Source organism: Plectropomus leopardus, chromosome 8, assembly GCF_026936395.1.
Source record: "Plectropomus leopardus strain MGB_pleo_1.0 chromosome 8, ASM2693639v1, whole genome shotgun sequence".
NCBI lineage: Eukaryota > Metazoa > Chordata > Actinopteri > Perciformes > Serranidae > Plectropomus > Plectropomus leopardus.
Window position 1 is genome coordinate 12,851,804 of NC_142183.1, and position 19,913 is coordinate 12,871,716.

Sequence of the window (19,913 nt, forward strand, 5' to 3'; positions counted from 1 at the left end):
TACTCAGTATGCAGCTCCCCACTCTCGTCTGTGACTTTGTAACCCCTATCACAGAGGCATGGCCGCTCCATTTATCTCTGTGTCAGGCTTTCTTCACACATGCAGTCCTTTTGGTCAGACTCATGATCTCTCTCTCTCACAAAGTAACTGCCAGTATTTTGTCATCCTGAAAGCGGGGTTTTTTTGGGCGTTGATAGAAGGTGATAAAAGTGGTACCAGGAAGCCTGTGTGGCATATGTGAGTTGAGCTGGATCTGAATATTTGTTTATTTGACTATTTGCTCACATTGTGTAAGTAATTGACTTCTTGACAGTGTTGGGATTTGAATTTTTAGAATAAATATCAAACTCAGTGTTTCCCATTTTTTGATTTTTATCACGTCATAGCATCAGCATTGTCCACCACATATTGATTTTCTTTTTTTTCTTTTTAATTAGCTCATAAAATGTGTAAAATCTAGAGTTGTGCTGAGCCAGTCCTTGCCTCGCTCTTTCTCTCTGTTTTCTCTGAGAGCTCAGCTTCGCACCAGTGACAGATGGTTAAAGTCCGCCCGCGCACACAGACAGAATTACAGAATGACAGAATTATTACCATCATACAGCTAACTTTACCTAACTGTTTTTAACAGGTTTAACAACAAAGTTGAGCAGTTTTGGTGTCAATGTGGCTTTTAAGGACTGTGTAACGGCTCATGTTGAATGTTACTGCTGCTGCTGTTGTAGTTAAGGCTAAGCTGGGAGGCGTTGAACTTACCGTTCGCCTGGCTGAGAGTGGCTTTCCATTGGCTTAGCGTAAATTGTGTAAAAGAAACACTGAATCTGAATCTTCTAAACATAATATCTTAAAATTTAAGGAGCTAGTATGACATTCGGCAATGTCTTTTTCCCAGTTTTGTCAGGCGCTGTCTTGGATTTGGAGTCTATTATGATATTATGAGGTTTTATGTGGGTCTATAATTTATTCAGGGTAAGAAAAATTATACCTAGCTGTTATTATGTCATAAAAAGTTCATGAATAGGACCTAGACTTCAACAAACCTTTGGATAGCAAACATCAATATACCAGACACAGAACCTTTTAAAAAAATTGAGTTTTGATAACAGTATTTATGTCTTAATTTACTGATTGGAACAGCCAAGAGAACTTGTATATCAGACCGAGAGCTCATTTGTACCTGTGAGAGTAGAGAGGTTGATGACAGGTGATTAAGCTGTTCAGTTTCCCATTGATGAACTCAAATGTGGCCTTGGAGTGACAGCGAGACCACCTGTTGCCAATCATCATGTACGCCTTTTGTAAATCACTGTTTACACAAGTGCTCATAAGACATCAGTTTACTTTTATTATGTCTGTGTTTGTGTGTGTTTGTATGTGCAGCACAGAATTTCTCTTTCATTCACAATTTAGATGCTGAAATTGTCCAAGGCTCTGTTTAGCAGAGCTGCCTTGAGCCCATTGCGAGTACTCCAATTTGCCTACTTTCTCAATAGGTGTATTTACACATTAGTCTGGCAGTCCTTGCAATAATTTGCACCCTTTCTCACCCAGACAAATAAACTCCACCACAATTACTTTGACAAGTGAACACATTTGCAGTAAAACCCTGCTTTTGTCTAGCATTACCTTAGTAACAAGCATGATGAGGTCAAAATTGGATACTGCAGCACTAATGGAGCGGATTGCATTCAAAGGGATGGAAAGCAGTAGCATTTGTCAGGGTGACCAAAGACTGGCCGAGCAAATGTCCACACCAACCCACAAGGGAAGATAAGATACATGGTGTTTGAGCTGAAAATAGTGAGTAAATGTCCTGTCAGTGAGGTGATAAAAGTGTTTGTTGACTTTTGTGTTGTGCCTGCTCCCCGTTCCCTGTTTTCTTCCAGCCTGGATAAGATTCTAGCTGCCATGACAATTGCTGCAGAGAGGAACAATAAAGAGAGATTTGCTCCGATTGTGGAAGGACTGGAGAACCACGAAGCCCAGCAGCTTCAGGTTAGGAATAACACACAAAAACATTACTGTCTGAAAATCATCATGCAATCGCTGTTTTTTTTGTTTTTTTTTTGTTATTTACTTATATTAGTTTTTCTTTTAAACAACACAGAAAACAAACTGGTACAAAACATGCTTGAAATAATTAAAAAAAACTATCAAAAATGCTAGGTAAGATTCTGCGTAAATGAAAGCAATCTACACAAATATGCATTCATATATACTTACCTATACGTTCATGCACCCATATACATGTGTATATACCGTATCTCTATCTATCTGTCTATCTATACAGTATGTATATATCTATACACACACACACTCGCATATGAAAACTAAAAAACTAAATGAAATAATTTGTAAAGTGTAGATTATTGTTCAAGATATGATCCTCATTGTGGCTTATTGTACACAGTCTGTGAGTCATACACACCCTGGTACATAATACCCAAACCTAAAAAGAACCAGGGGACTTATTAACAAAAGCCATTTACAGTGGGCAGAAACCTGGCACAGTCCAGTGTCACACAAATTCTGTTTAGATGCCAAGCAAGACTGAAAGTGACAGTTGTGTCACTGTGGGGCTCGTTGTACCCCAGCCTGAATTGTCTCCATACATGTGTTTTTCTCTGCTTCTCCTACTGTCTTTGGGTCCACTTGTCAACCCCAATGCACCTCTTGCACATGATGGGATGTGATCACTGGGCTATTAAAATGCACCCGGAGCTCCGTTGCCACCACTTTAATCAAAAACACCTGCTTCATTGAGCACCTCCAGTGAACTACCCCCTTCTTTTTGCAAACACCAGAAAAAATATATTAAAAACAGGAGAGATGTTGAGTTCTTGAGCAGTCTTTTGTCTTCCTTCTCTCACATTTTCTCCTCCTCTCACTATCGTGCTCATTTTTTTCTCACATCTTACAAATACCTCCTCTTGCTTTTTTCCCATGCTGCTGTCAAGTTAGGTCTCAGAGGACTCTGTGTGAAAGGGCAACTAAAGCACCATACCACACTTCATTTTCACTAGTTTTCTTCAGCAGCAGGAAAAAACTATACAACAGCAATAAAAACAACGCTTAAAACATGTTTTTGTGAAACCAAAAGCAGGGAATTACTTAAGGAATTACTTTTTTAACTGCGGGGATTGTGAAGTCATGAAGGAAACTGATGAGGCGGGTGGTGGAAGTGAAAGTAGATATTCTTTTATTAGGAGGCTGTTGTTTTTCCTTTAAATTTTGCCGTTAATGAAATGAAGCTCTGCTAATTGTGAAGTAAATTAAAATGCTTTGCTGATGCAGGGGGTTCAAGGAAATTAATAGACTTTTTATCCAAAACCTGTGATGGGCTGTAGAAGTAGACTTTGCTAATGTGATTAAAATGTGTTTTGCCGTAGTTGAGACGATGCTTGTCTGCTGAGCGAAAACTCTGCATTTCAACTTTAAAACCGTCCCAGCAGTGCCACTTTTAATTACAATGTTTGGAACCCCCCTATGGCACTAGCGCAGCTCTCTAAACCCAACACAGATAATGCGCCACCCCCAACACAACCACTTCTCACTCCACAGTACATGGCGGAGGTATGTTTGAGGTGCTTGATGTAAATCTCTGCGCAGAGAAGAGAAAGAATTTTTCATGAGCTCCATGGCTTTCTTCACTCGCATAAATTCTGTGAAGATTTGGTGGAGCTTCTTTTATGTATGTGGCCTCTGGTGGATACAGTAAAATGTCAGGTTTCAATGCACAGATCTTGCTTAGAGGTTCTCAAGCTTTTGTGGAACATGGAGAAGTCTGCCATGTTTCTGGCACAACAAAGCCATTGGTGGAGCCTTTTTTACTGCAACAAGCCTGTGATTTCACAAAGGAATATGCAGACTCTTGCAGTATATCTGTATTGTGTAACAACACACATTTTTCCCACATCACCTGACCAACAAGCGTGTTTGTTACTCCTGCTATAGCGTGAGGGAAACAGAAAAAAAATAATACTGTTCATTTCAGGTAGCTTTTTTTCATCAATCTAAAACTCAGATAAATCTGATATATTTGGTTGCAACACTAATAAGATGTAATTTAGTTTTTGAAGACAAGTGTGGAAAAGTGTTTAGGGGAAAAGCAAGACCCTTTTTACACAGATGCCATAAGGTCGCAACGAAGTCCCTTCTTTAAGCCGCCTTTGCATTTTTACACAGAACCAAACAGCAGCAGGATTATACCACTCCGGTGTTTGATGTTTTGCAAGAAAGGTGTGATAGGCATGACAGGCATGGTTTTGTAACACAACAGTGTCTGCCTCTAGTGTGACATAATAACATACGTGTCTACAGTGCTTTCTAAACAATAATAATGGCATAACATGGTAATAATTATTTATTGTCTGTCTTATTGTTGTTGGCTGATCTCTGCCTTTGCTCAAAGGGGGTTAAGGACCTTCTAGACTTCAGTGTTTTCACAATTTGAAGATATTTTGGACTCTTCTTTTTCTTTGAGTTAGCTGCTAGCTTCTGCAAGCTGCTTTTTAAATCTCCCCATTACATCGTCAAAACGTCACACCTGTCCTGACCATGGTCCCATCCTGCCGACTGTCCTTTTTACATAGAAGATGATTGAGTGCTGTTACTACCCTCTGTGGCTGCCCACCCCCCACCCCCCACCCCACCATCAATCTTGTGATTGTTCCTTTTATACAGAACGATGAGGCCAGCATAATGTCGCAATAATCTTGCCTTAAACAGGCAGTGTGAAAGCAGGTAATGGGTGAAAAAGAAGTATTTCATAGCATATATGTAGATCACATTTCATGGAAGGAGCTGCAGTTCTAGGTTTGAGCATTAGGATAACAATGTTATTCCAGAAAAAGGATTAAATTAGATTCAGGAAGCCACACACAAACAGCATTGTTGTGGCTCTTATTAACAACACAAACCAGGCAACAGCACAGGGTCAAGGTTTCTGAAGACGTTTCACATCATCCATGGGAATCCTTCAGCCTGCTATTGATTGTCTGTCCAAGGAAAACTGTCTTATCCATGGCTTGCTCCCCTGAAACACCTTACTGCTCATTATAATTCATCAGCAATTTCCTCTTAGCCCCCTCCTCCACCCAACACACACACACACACACACACACACACAGAAACACACACAGAAACACACACGCACATTGAGGCTTTTTCCTTCCCAATAAATCCATTAATAATGCACATCTGGTCAATAGAAACACCAGACCTGGACTTTTTTCCCATCTCTCCTCTGATCTGTCTCTCTCTCTCCACACCTTCCCCTGTCATCATCTCTTTTCTGTAGTTTTGCTTTTGCAAATAGAATATTAGGTGAAAAAAAAACACTCCAAAACACATTCATATTGCATAGACCAAACACCAAATTTATTATTAATTACATAATATTGTATTAATATGTTTTGCAAGAAATATCTGTTTTGTGTATTATCTCTCATTTGTTTTTCTTTCTTTTTTTGTCTGTCTGTTATTTTGTCTGTCTGCTCCACAGGTTGCTTGTATGCAGCTGATAAACGCCTTGGTCACCTCCCCTGATGACCTGGACTTCCGGATACATTTACGCAATGAGTTCCTGAGATGTGGTCTCAAGAAGATCCTACCAGTGAGTTCTCAAACAGGTTGCAGAACATGGTTGGATTAAAAATACACATGAAAAACATGTTCTGCTCCCGACTATGAAAGAGGTTTCAGCCCAAATGTTCAATTGATCATTGAATTCATTACTTGGTAATTTTGTCAGAACCATGTTATTTGTCTTACTTTTACTTGAAGTGATTCTTTTAGGCTCTATTGATACATTCTGACTCCACCTGGCAAAGTTGTAGCTTTACAGTATAATACGGAAAAGCTTGAATGTAAGCCAGTGAAGTTACCAACCCTCAATTTATATCAAAATAACAGAATTTCTTTAACTATAGTTATAAAGGGACAGTTCAACCCATAATCATGGCATGAGAGATGTGTCCCTTTTCTCATATATATATATATATCAACAGACAAGGAGCTATTTTCTTTCTTTCACATTACATCCCTCAACTGTGTAACAGCAAAGACAGAAGTGTGCATCTATTGCTAGCTCACCTAGCACCGCTGAGCTAGCCAACATTACAGTTCAGGAGAGGAGGGCACCATAAACGCTTTGAACACCACAAGATGACTGCCATCTAATTCCATTATATTGGAAAGAAGGCAGACATCTCTACAGCCAATATCCTCAACACTCGACAACTGACACCATAAAAATCTAGATGGATAAATAGAACTACAAGTAAGAGGTAAAATATGAACTTTTGATTTAAGGGTGAACTGTCTCTTAAACGCTGGGTAAACCGCTTTTTCAGTAATGCAACAACTTGAAAATGTTGATATTGGTGTAATTGCATTAAGATTAAACAATCAGGGATTCACACCAAAAAATCCAGGTGCGACATGACACAAATACATGAAAACGAATCGGTTTTATTGTTATTAATTAGTAGTAGTAGCTTGTGTCAAGTGTGATGCAGTGCCAGGATCTCATCACGCAGGTCGTCCTGGCATCATTACCAGCAGGCCTACACATCTATCGAAGGCAAAAGAGCTCCAACTCATCACTCAGGCTCTCATTTGTAGCGAGTGGGGTGAGCATGTCACAGAGCCAGTTGTTAATAAGTCATCCCAGCTGCTCCTGTTGATTATTACTGTCATTACTTTAATTATCTTCAATTCTGCCCCCTGATATGAAAGAGTCTCAGTGTACAGTCATTTATGAATGCCACGTTCACCGCTTTTAATGCCGACATTCAAACTGACACTCGTTCATCTAATTATGAGTTATGCTCAGGAGCCGCTGTAGCTGTTGGCAAAGAAAAAGTGAACTCCGCTGGAAAAAAAGGAGCACAATTTGTTTTGTTCTTATAGTCCTTGACACATGTATTTGGCCCTCCTCTTCTCCTTCCCCACTTCTCTGTGGCATTGGGCACCTCCCTCCAAACTAGTGTTGCTCAAGACAGATGGTGCACCCAAAAAAACAGTGCAGGGTGATTGATACCTGCAGAAATTGGGTTACATTTGGCCCTGTCTCAGTCTGTAAACTCCACTGCTGGTGATTCATAGAGAAGTGGGAAAGAGCACTGCTGTAGCCCCTCGTGGCTGGAACAGGTGTGCAGGAATAGGCACTGTCTGGAATACCTAGTGAGAGTGCTCAGGGGCGTCTCAGTTCACAGCTCCTCTGCAGCCAGAACCGGGAAAATAATATTGTAATATTACATTTTTTTTTACAATAGCCCTTATTAACAGTGACACATAAAGTTTCAACGAGATTCAACAATAGCGATACTATTAAGTGATAAATTATTAAAAGCTGTATCAAAGTTATTGCTTGCAGGTGCTACCACTGTTATCACGATAGCAAGATGACCTTTGTATAACTTCACATATTCAGCTTTCTATTGTCTATCTGACTCATTCTAGGAGCTAAAAGAGACAGAGGAGCTCGACATCCAGCTTAAGGTGTTCAATGAGAACAAGGAGGAGGACTCTATCGAACTCTCCCATCGCCTGGATGACATCCGTGCTGAGATGGAATATCCTTTTATTTCCTCCCTCTGTGTGAATATACAGATGAATAGGCCTGCAGAACTAGCAGAGGTAGATGAGTCTATATTCTGGGTTTGGTCGAGCTTTACAGTCTAAGCCTTTCACGGCTTGGTTCATTAGAGAAGGATTTGAGGAGCCAGAGCACCATATCCAGCTCCATCTCTGTCCAGGTATACTAGGTAAATAACCCTGTCATCCGAACCTTCAACCTCTTCACTCTGCTTTTTATTTACTCTTCTCTTCCTCTTAACTTTTTGTCCTTTGTTCGTTAGTACTGAGTTAAGGAGAACTGTTGTAAGACTCAAGAGGGAGGTATCAAACAGACAGATGCTGTCCTGTTCATACCATGTACTTTTCACAGTAGACAATTAATCATTTCTATGTGGAGTCATATTACATTACATGCACACGATCTCTCATGTTCAGGCGTACTCACTCTCGTCTTATCGTTCCATTTTAAAAATTTAAATTATCTCACATTGCTTTACCAATATGTATTTAAAGGGTTAATTCTGTTTTTTTCAACCTGCACTCTAATTTCCCAGAATCTAGTGTCTAATTGACTAATGGGAACAACAGTTTTTGAAATTGGCCCAGTATAGAGCTACAGACAGCAGCAGCGAAACAGGCTGCAATGTAACCATTCATTTACATCCACTAAAAGTGTTTTTTTTTTTTTTTGCCGCTGACAGGCTCGGATTATTATTTTAAGTCTCTGACAACATTATTAAAAGGATCACTACAGAGACAGACGTTTTTGTTAGAGTAAAATCCTTTTTGTTTAACCAGAAACAGCCTTGAAATCCCTATTACAGAACCCACCAACAAAATAAAACACACAAAACCCAGTGTGGTTTGTCTTCCTACTGTCCAAACAATTAAAAACAACACAAAACAAAGAATTAAAGAAAACTGCAGTCAGATCAGTGCATGTGAGCAGATATTAATCAGTGACTGTGGCAAATCTTAACAATTGTAGCAACAAACATGGTTCCCAAAAAAAGTTACTCTTTCACCCATCTTGAATCCTACAGTTCATCTGGTAGATAATTCAGAATTGTTACTTTTTAGGCATGCAATTAATGCCATTTGCACCACAGCAAACCTGCCTCATGGTGTTGGTGAGGAATGATGGATGCTGTTTGACTCTGTGGTTGATGACTGACTGGCATCGATATCTAGCCATCCCAAATCTATCGCTAGATAGATTTGGGATGACTTTTAGTGGATGTAAAATGATGACGCAGAGATGCCCTGAATAGTTTCGTTGCAGCGTGTTTTGTAGCTGCTGGCTACAGGGTGTCAGTCAATACTGGACTACTTTCAGAATTTGTTGTTCTCATTAGCTGCTTAGACACAGAAACATCGGAAAATAGGGGCCATGTTGAAAATGACCAAAGTTACCCTTAAACTCCAAACATGCAGAGCAGGAGTTGATGAGGTGAGCAGCAATTTAGTCCAGAGTTGGAAACTTCTTCAAGCATCCCAGAGAGGACCCCTTTAATAATTCACAAATCTTCTCTGAGGCTATATATGAATGGCTGACACAGTGAGCAGACAAACTCAGACGCTGACATTGTTATGCAGATGTTCATTCCCACAACCTTTTTCTTCCACCAAATCCCAGAGTTCTAGTCCTGGCACAAAGTGCTGCTGTGAGTGACAGATTCTGTTGACACAAGTAGGTGAGGGGAGGAGGTCGCGTGTGTGTGCGTGGAGAGAAGATGGAGAGAAAAAACGTGCACCTGGATTAATGATGTGCTTGAGCAGGTTCACAAATGAGAAGGCCCAATGTTTGTTTCCAAGGACAATGTGGTATTGATCTGCGAGCTCTGAGCATGATTCGAATGCCTAGGCTACCTTTTTCCTTTTGCCTGCATAGCACACACATACGTGCATGCACGCACACACACATATAGGCATGTTATCACACTGATAGTACTTCTAGTGTCTGAGCATTGCATATGTGTCTTGTTTCTCCAGCAGTTTCATGAATATTAACCTGGAGAGGCTCCTCTGTGTCCGGCCCAGGTCCAGGTGCCGAGGAGGTGACTCCAGGCCACTAATAAATATTAATGAGCTGTGGAATAGTGATTGATTGACCCCACCACTGACTGGCCTACGTCACACTTGACTGCCACTCATGTTTATTCATTATTTGGAGAGGGAGTGTAAAGAGAGAGACAGAGAGCGCGAAAGAGAGTGTAGAGGGGGTGTCATCGAATGGATTGGCATTCTACATTAGGTTTATGTCTGCAGCTTAGTGATAGATGAAGCTAGTTGGACACTTTCCCAGTCTGAGCTCCTTCTCATGTCCTCTCAAATGCTGCTGTGGTGAAGCTATAATTGAATCTCACAGGATTGGTAATTCTCCCAGGCTTCATACTCAGCTAATACAAGGGAGGGAAATGATACTGCAGAGGAGCCCGTATTCCCATCCCTCTCTCTCTCAAAAAATTTGATATGGGATAGGAGTTTAATTACAGACATTGTTGAAATTAATAGGAAAAGTGTCAAACAGTATTTAAAAGAATTGATCTTCTCCAATTGCAGCGGGTGCAGATTGTTTTGTGTGGATGATAGCATGGGGAATGGAGAATGTAGTTAAATGCTGTTTTTTGGGGTTTTTTTTTGAGGAAATAGTTTGAAATATTGATGCTGTGGTACAAAGTCATCCTTCATTAGCTGCCAATGAAAACTGACAAATAACATTAGCAAACAAATAAAGCATTGACAAAGTCTTCAGATTAACCTTTGAAAACATGTTAGTTGGACCCCTCTAGTCTGCCAAGTGTTTTAATGCCTCTGAGCAGGTGATAGCCATGGCCATTGTGATTATGATTTGTCCGTACAATTCTCATGAACGCGATATCATAAAAATGCCTTAAACATCCACTAATTAGATTGCGGTGGTCAAAATTACTGTGACCTTGTGTCTTTCTCATTCTTGCGAACGCAGTATCTCAAAAACAGGGAATTTCTTAAAATTTGGCACAAACATCCACCTGGACTAATTGATGAACTGGTTAAAATTTGGAGGACAAAGGTGAAGGTCCGTTTTACCTTGTGTCTGTCTCATTATCATGGTTGCTGTATCTCAAAAAGGCCTTGGGGGAATCTCCTCAAATTTGGCTAAAACTTCCATTTGGACTCATTGATGAACTTTTTTTGGCCATAACTTTAGTATTCATATGCTAATTATGACAAACTATCACACAAATGCCTAATATGATGAGGTGATGAAATTTAATTTCCCCAAAGTCAACTTCACTGTGACATCCTAATGTTCTGCAAAAACACTTTTCTGTCTGTTGCTCAACATCATAACTCAGGAACAGAGGGGCAGACATTTGGCCAGACACTGATTGGTGACACTTGGATCAATCTTGGGTGCCCAACTTGAAACTGTGCTGATTGTATAGATCTTCTGTAAGTCCATACAGACATGGATGTAAACTATAACTGCAACTTGACTGTTTCATGGAGATAAATAACTGCAACCCCCTTAATTCTAGTTGTTCCATAACATGACTATATCCATCAACTATTATAGCACATTCATAGTAGTTCTAGAAATAATACTATTGCTCTTGAGGTCTGTTTAGTCGTAATTTGGCCTTAATTTAGTCTGAATCTTCAAGCTCAGTCACCTCATAAAAAGTCATTTTTGCATGTGCATTTTACTGTTTCAGTACCAAAAGCAGAAGGAAAGGGGATCACAACATATGCTGCCACCATGTTGAAAGTGTCACTTCATTGCTTTGCAGTCACTGTGTAAATATTTTAGCACGCATTGTCAAGATCCGTTCTCCATGTTATGATGGCAATCAGGTTTTCATCACTGTGAGCTTAACAGGGTACTGTCTCCTTAGTCTTCCTTTTTTTCTGCATGTGTGCACATATCTGAGAGGCTTATTCCACTTTTTCAAACAAGATGAGTCTCCACGGGGAAATCCTCCTTTCTCAAGCAAACAAATTAAATAGGCTCCAAATCATTCATTTTCTTGGGTTCTTGCTTCTTGGAGCTACACTTTTACAGCACTAATAGAAGTTTTAGAAACGCAAATATAATTATTTCTAAATTAACCTTGTACTACAAATCAACCATTAACATTGAGATACATTTTTTGGACGTTTCAGTGTACATGCATATCTTCTCCTACACTGTATGTCATATAGTCCTTGCATTAATTTTGATCTGATTATTTCAATATCAGACGTTCTGTGTTTCTTGAATACAAGGCATCACCTGTATATAATTTATAAAACAAATACTGAGCAAATAATCAATACATATATATATAGTATATGATATTTGAAGATGTAGGAATAAAGAGATTTTAACATCTATTTTAGATGAGCCATCACTACTTCCTCCTGGGAAAAGCAAACATAAGACACATAATCAATACCCTCTGCAAATTTAATAACATGAATTTTGGCTCCTGAGTACATGTCAGTTTCAATCTAAGAACTGAAAGTCAGACATATTTTTGTTCTGAGAATGATCTTCTCCCCATCATCCTTGCCTCAAACCTTCAAACCACTGAGCTTTTTTTTTTTTTTTTTTTTTTTTAATGTATTTAATTTGCTCCTTAGAGTGACAGGTAAACCAGAGGGAGCATTATTACCAGTCCCCCTCCTCAAGTTAGCTGCTTACACTGTTTTAGCTCCCCCAAGAGAGACAATGGATAAGAGGAATCACATCTCTGTTTGCTTTTGTACCTTGATGCCTGTCAGAAAGGCTGAGGAACTGAGGGAAAATAAATAAGTAGTTATAAAAAAAACAAGGACTAATAAATATGTAAATGTTTACAATGTGTTGAATTCACCCGAATGATGAACTCAAATTGTGTGTTTTCTCAAGAAGTTAACCTTAAGTGTTAACTGAATACAACTAGAAAGAAATACTGTCATGAAGTTGTTGTCCTTAACTTTGCTCCTGTACTGATATGAATGAAGTATATCATCTCCTGTCCAATATGGTAAAAGACACGGGCTCAGAGGCGTACTTCCTGTCAGTCCTGCAGCACCTTTTGCTAATTAGGAACGACTACTATATCAGGTAAGTTCTGTTTGATTTTTACATACATTGGGTGGTGTCTGTTAAAATGAACTCAGGTCCTTTTGCGCGATTAGTACAGTTTGATTAGACTGGTTAAACCCAGGTGCGGACCAAACAACCAGACCAAGACCGCTTGAAAAGGTGTGTCTTGGTCCGCTTCTGAATGAACTCTGATTTAGTTCATTTGTGGTGTGAAAGAAACAAACCGACCCAAGGATTTTATGATGGCACACATAGGACTTTTGCATGATTGAAATAATTGTCACTTGATGTAACTTCATATCTAGCCCTTTTGGTTGATTTGTAAAAAGTCAGTGTGAAAAGATTATGGACCAGAAGTAAAAATGCAACTGTGTATCATTTCTCCCTCGGGTCTGGACCAAAGGAACCAAACTACAGTTGTGAAAGCACTCACCCATGCCCAAGTATTGACTTAAGACCACTTGATGATCCTGTGCGTCAGTGTGCTTGGATAGTCTTAGCTTTGTTTTGTTTGTATGTTTACAGTAGATATAAAAGCACTTCATCCAGCACTCTGAACACATTTGTTCATTACTCACAGGAAGTAGTTATTTCCTTTGTGGGTCTGTTTGTTTGTCTTTGATAACATAAAAGTAAAAGCCAGGTTGAAATTTGTTGTGTACATGAACCCTCCCAAAAGTAAGAGACCTATTGATTTTTAAAAACTGAACTTTAGCTTCCTTTTTTTTCCTGTAACTTCTGTAATTTTCTCTGAACTGTTAAAGGATCTATTAGCTTGGCAAAAAAAAAAAAAAAAGAAAAAGTAATCAAAACCAACATTCAGAACCTCTAAGCACTGTAATCTTGTCCATGTTGGTTATTTCGTGTTGTTTTTTAAAAATTCTGTCAATCCTTTCCCCACTGGGGTTGCCAACTGGCATGCACCTGGTATGAGTCTCATACTTTAGGCTCTGTCTTATGCGCTCACAGCACAGAGGAAAAAAGTGATGAACAATCACGTAATGTAGTGAACGACTTTGACTCTAGAGTACAGCTGAGAATTTGACAACCGAGTCGTGTGTGCTTGCATGGCATTTCATAATTCGGATCAAACAGCTGGCAGTCTGACTGTGAGAGAGACAAACAGAGCGGAGCTTCTCCTCACAGCACCAAAGAGTCCGAATGAACAAAGAGACAAATATTCAGTGGTGGAAAGTGACTTCTTTAGACTTCTACTGACTACTTCCTTTAAGTTCCAGTTTAGTCAGACTTTCAATGGAAATATTTACAAACAGCAGAACGTATTGTTCCGTGTCTCATCCAGCCGCTCTTTGCTGTGCCCTATTACCAGGGCCAGATGTAGTGATTTGGGGCCCCGTGGCCCCAGGCACATTGCCTTATTATTAACCTCTCTCTCACTGGAAATGCTAGCAGGCTGTTAGCAGCTTTAGGAGAAGTAGGCCAACTAAAAAAAATTTTTCCCAAGTAAAACAATTAATAGCACACAGCAGAAGTTCAAGTCAGAGTCCTGCAGTCAGGAGAGTTTGGTCTATTATTAGCACAATGTGCTTAAATTTAGCCAAAATTTGTTTTAGATGGAGCTTTGAATTCTTATATAATGCTGGATAATTTAATTAAAAAAAAATTCGTCATATGTTTATTACACTCCAGCACACCGTGGCGACCATTTTAACTTTTCTTTTTCTTAGAAAAACACTCAAACTGTTTGATCGATTATCAGATTATCTGACAATACATTTGATAGTTGACAGTCATCGCAGCTCTAGAGGTAAGTGATTAGAGAGATGATATTCTATATTTTTTGAAATTATGTTTAAACTGTTGGGGTAGGTTTCTCACTTTGCCTTTGAATAGCAAATATGTCATTCACTGGGCAGGAAGTCCGCCATTCCTCTGAACAGAGTGACACTGATGAATTCACTGCTGTGTCAGACCTTTTTGCAGGAATAAGACTTTAAAAAAGAAAGTTGGAAGACTAAGGGAGGATGCGAGGAAGAAGATGAATTTACCATAGACAAGTTGCTGTTCCCTTGGTGTTATGAATAATTTATTACTCGTCTATTCGTAGGAAGTGAGAAATAGATTTCACATTAACCAGCTAGCTCAGCCACGTCCACCTCAGTGTCCACGTACCTCTCTGTGAGGCAGCAATATGGAGGGATCAGTACCAGTGCTCATAAAGAAAAAAAACTGATGGTCTTTTTAAAGATATGATTTTAAAATATTTTTTCCCTCCCACCAGTCACAAATGAAAGGACAAACCCACACATGTGCACACACAGACATCAACACCAGGAATTCATTCTGACTGAGGCATTGTATTCCCAATACATCACTGGTGTGTGAGTTGGGATGATGGAAGATGCAGTAACACAGTACATGCAGCTATTTTCAATAGATACTATCTATCTTTTTTCAGCCCTCACCTTTTAAGTTACCATCTTTTCATGTCGTAGTCAGAATTGGGTGAATGTGAAATAGTAGTCGAACTATTTCACAATAGCAGCAGTAGTAGTAGTAGCAGCAGTAGTAATTTAATATATGTATAATATTTTGTAGCAGTAAGAATCACCACAGGCCCCACGATTCAATATTATGTGATTTATTTCGACCATGGAAATTAAAAAAAAAAATAAAGATATTAAGAAAACTAAATCAGATAACAGACAGTGAATGGTAATTTACATCTGTAAAAGAATTGGAGGAAGTGAATACTTTCAATTAATATTTTTGATTTATGTAATTAAAAAAAAATTAGATGCCTTGTGGTCGTTTATGGACACAACGTAGCGATGGAAAGTATCGCGACACTGTGCTGCATTTTTTCCCCACCCCTAACATTTCATCAGCTTGAAGCAAAAACATTCAGGTCAGAGAATGTGTGGTAAATACATGGCTCGAGTTGAAACTGTATAATGGCGGCCGACTGAGGTTAGTTATATGGTATTAATAAGTGATACACTTCGGCTTTGTGTTAAAGGAATGCATGTGTGCTCATGATGTTATGTCTAGAAGTAAAGGATTGTTGATTTTATCATTATATTAATTAGAATTGATAGCACACTTGCTACCTTGATTAATGTGTCAAATAATAATCTACATTAAATGATAATTAATTGAATAATAAGTATTGTAATAATAATAAGGTCTACAGTGGGCAAACTGTTAAAGTGCTCCGTCTACTGTCATTCCTCCTAACACAACATTAGTTGTTGCGCTCCCCTCCGGGGCTCGGTTTATTTTTGATAATTAATCTCTCACTGGAAGCCTAATGAATGGGAGCACATCAAACCCACCCAATAAATATAGAGCAGATCTGCTCTTTTGGAGCCTGGTGATATGGGGATTACACTGGTTATGTGGAGCAGAGCTGGATCAAGTGGCTGGGGCTGTTCTGCACTGCAAGCTATCATTGGAAGAAATGAAGGTGCCAAAGTAAAAGAAGAGGTGGGGAATGATGCAGGGGACATATGCTAGCTTCTGGAGCCCAGCCCTGCCCACTGTGGAGGGGCCTGACAGTTCTGGGTCACTCTCTCCATCTCCAGTTATCTCCACCCAGCCTCTATCTGCTCGGTGGTGGTGGCGGCGGAGGATGGAGGACGAAGGGAAAATAGGGCGGCTTATTGAGATAATAATGTGGTGTACATTGGTGACAGTTGTAAGCCGAGTGCCACAGTGCTTAAGCCATGCAGGGCGATGTGTGAGCTTTCACTAGCTTGTTCCAATCATGAGTGGGCGAATCCGCCAGCTCAAGCTTAATGTATGGCATTTCATGCTTTCAAAACAGTGCACCTAAATGCTGATTTATTCTTATTTGCTTTGGCTCAGAATTTTGTGTTCTTTCATATTTCTGTTCATAACATGATATGGCCTGTCCACCCACAAGGTACCAACAGAACATAGCCTTTGAATATATGGCTAACAGTTTAAAATAAAAGCTGCAGAAATAAACTTCATTAAATGATAATAATTACAACTTACTGATTATCACGATTCTTTTTCCTGTGACACATACTTGGATATATGTGCTTTTTTTAATGTTACACAGAACTAACATGCCTGACACCCACCAGACACTTTGCTAACAGCTCTGCCTGTTTCCATCAATTATTACATTTAGTAACATTAGTGCTCCTTCCCTTAATGCTTTCATGCAGAGCTATCAGACGGGCAGGCTTTGATCAGACTTTGAGTTCCTTATCTGCATCAAAGTTGTCATGAAATCTCTGAATTTCAGTTATTATTACAGGAATCTGTTGGACTATCTCAAGAAGCTAAAAGGGGATTACACTGCAGCATATTTGTCATAGAGGGATTTGTCAAACTTCTAGTGTTAACTTTGTCTTCTTACTGATTTAAAATTATATGCCAAAACAAGAATTTACAATGATACTGTTGATCATTTCTAAAGTAAGAACAGAATATCAGTATATTAAAGAAACATCAGGTTCCAGTGGAAGGATGTTTGTTTTGTACTTAATTTTTGTGTGTTGTGACTCGCGCCAAAGGGCCTCTGCGAAGTCCCCTCTTTATGCCTTGTATGCATTTTTACACAGAACCAAAAAAACAGGCAGGCATGACATTTAACACATAGCATCAACCTCTAGAGTGACAAATGTGTCAGCAGTGCTTCAAAAACAATAACAGTGGATTAACATGACAAGAACAACCCGAGGTTTCTTTTAATGACCTGGATGACTGAGAACCTAAACAGACGACAAGAACAGTCATATACCTTTTCAGTTATATGGTGGCTGATTTCGCCCTCTGCTTGGAGGGTAAGGAGCTCCTGAATCTCATTGTTTTCCAAATTTGTGGACATTTTTGGCAGCTGCTCTTCTTTGAGTTAGCTACTAACTGCTATTTGCCGATTTTTAAATCTCCAGCATTGGATTGTGTGCATAGCACTCCTTCAAAACCTTACACCTGTCCTGCTGTCTGTCCTGTTTATAGACACACTATTTTAGCGCTGTTACTTCCTTCTATGGCTGCTCAAAAGTGAGACGACTCTGTCCCCCCATTCCACGATTGTTCCTTTTATACAGAATTTCAAGGCGGGATAACGGCGCATTATTCTCAACTTGAACAGTTTGTGTAAAAGCGGCTATTGAAGAACATATCCTCTACTCTGTGACCGCTAAAAAAATGTCTTATTTAAAAGGAAGATGAAAGGTGTTTATGTGATTATTGAATGAGAAGGCTGCCGCTGCTCCAGCTGCTGATACTGTTTTCGTCCTCCTACTAGTAATGAATTCATTCCACTCCACACCTATTCCAGATATCATAACGCCGTACCAGAATTGCAACTGCCTAGTCGTTTGCATGCAAACTGCAACAATTGGTCGGTCACGCCCTCATGCACTGTGACAATATTTGAGGGCATCATTAAGGGTCAGTTCAGGTCTAACATTTTAGTTCAATTCTCAACACCCAGTTTATAATAAGTAGAACTTGAGTCTTAAGAGGAATAAATGAAAAAACACAAGTTGTTTCTGTTGCGAATTTAAACATCATCTTCTGGTCAATGTCATGCTTAGAAAATAATTATTTCTCAGTTTGCAGCTCAGCTTAGGCTGGCATTGTATTTGTTAAATGTCACTTGCAATTAAAGTTGATAATGTTACTGAGAAAAGGTCACATACCAACCTGTGTGTCAGAATGGGTCTCTCAGGCTGATTCAGACACCTCGCTCCAGAACACCAAGCACTCAGTCACACTCCTAACTGGCTGACATGTTTTCCCGGTCATTGTGCTTTCAATTACACACATTACGCTGATTAGATTTACATTTCAGTTTTTATGGTTGCTCTAATTGGCAAAGATGATTGCAAATTAGGCAAGAGGGCAAGCGTAGCCTTGGCTACCGTCTGTCACCTTGAAATGGACGGACTAGCACAGACCTGGGTTCTGTGTGCCCATTAATCTGCTAATTTCATGATCGGGGCGAAGCAAGTGATCAAATTTAATAGGGTGCCTATTTTCTTCAGCAGCACCCTTTTTGACATGGCATTTTGTGACCTCTAGCTTGGAAAAGGGAATAATTTGTGGTTAATTAGCCTTGTAGAGTCTGTGTCACTCATATTTTTTCTGTGGCTTGTCTAATTGTTCTGCTTTATGTTTTGTGACCCCTCAGGCCTCAGTATTACAAGGTGATAGAAGAATGCGTGTCTCAGGTGGTCCTGCATCGCAATGGGATGGACCCAGACTTCGGCTACAGCAGAAGATTGGATGTGGACTTTACCCATCTAATTGGTATTTAATAATTTGCTCCGTATTTCCTCACTCATTAATTTTAACATGTGTTGGCGGAAGTCTGAAATGTGTAGTTAGTATCATCATATGAAATCATCCACAAGATCTGTTTTTGTCTTTTCAAACTGTTTGCTGCAGGAGGCATATCACTGATGTTGCTAAAAATGTTTTGATACCTCGCAGTCATTCTCATTATCCTCCCAGATCCCGCTGAGATTCCTCTAACAAACACCTGCAGTGGCTTGACATATAAGTAGGGGTCATCTAATTATTGATGAATAATACATTATATCTGGTGAAATGAATTCAGCCGGTTCAGAAACATTTTAAATGTTGCTTTTCTCGGTTATTGGGTTTTCAGCCGTGTTCCTGGAATCACAGAGAAAGTATCTATTTGCACTGCATTACTAATAGAGATTTTTTTTCAAACAGAGAAAATAAATAAAAAATACTTTGTGTCTCTCTGTTATATCACTAACAGTTCTGTGACTTGCCAACAAAGGGTCATTAAAAGTTTTAAACCTTTCCACAGAGGACTGATGCAGCATTCAATAAGTTTTATCACCCACTTTGCTGAGATTTAATCAGTTGATAAAAAAAACTGTCAAGGATGTGTTTGTTAAAATTCACACTAACAACACAGATGCCACATCCGCATGACTTATTGAAAGGTGCCTTTCCACCCTTTTCTTTTTTTTCCACATTAACATTGGGGGGGGCTGTTTCTTAATAACAGTTATTATTCAGAGGGATCATGCGTTGAGTGATGTGTGATCTCACAGTAATTTACACCTAAAACTTGCACATACACTGTCCCTCACATCATTTATCTGCTGGGTTATTGGAAAATATGGGATTTGTAAACATGCCCAAATAAAACAAAGAAACTGAAACACAAAATGTTCGGAAAACAGTGTTTTAAAAAAAAAATGAAGTAAAGTTGGCAAGAACAGGCTGATTTAGTTTTATATTTTAGACTCTGATTTTTATCTTGTTAAAGATGCACGCCATTAAGCAACAGATAACA

At 39.3% G+C, this 19,913-nt stretch overlaps 1 protein-coding gene across 1 annotated transcript in view; it reads left to right on the forward strand.

The window, feature by feature from the left end:
* The window catches only part of diaph2 (diaphanous-related formin 2), a 462,996-nt gene that overhangs the window by 139,310 nt on the left and 303,773 nt on the right, over nt 1–19,913 (forward strand). The window contains 5 exon segments of the mRNA XM_088080903.1: nt 1,884–1,992; nt 5,501–5,611; nt 7,462–7,574; nt 12,536–12,652; nt 18,768–18,886. Of these exon segments, the coding sequence (XP_087937029.1) occupies nt 1,884–1,992; nt 5,501–5,611; nt 7,462–7,574; nt 12,536–12,652; nt 18,768–18,886 (569 nt within the window).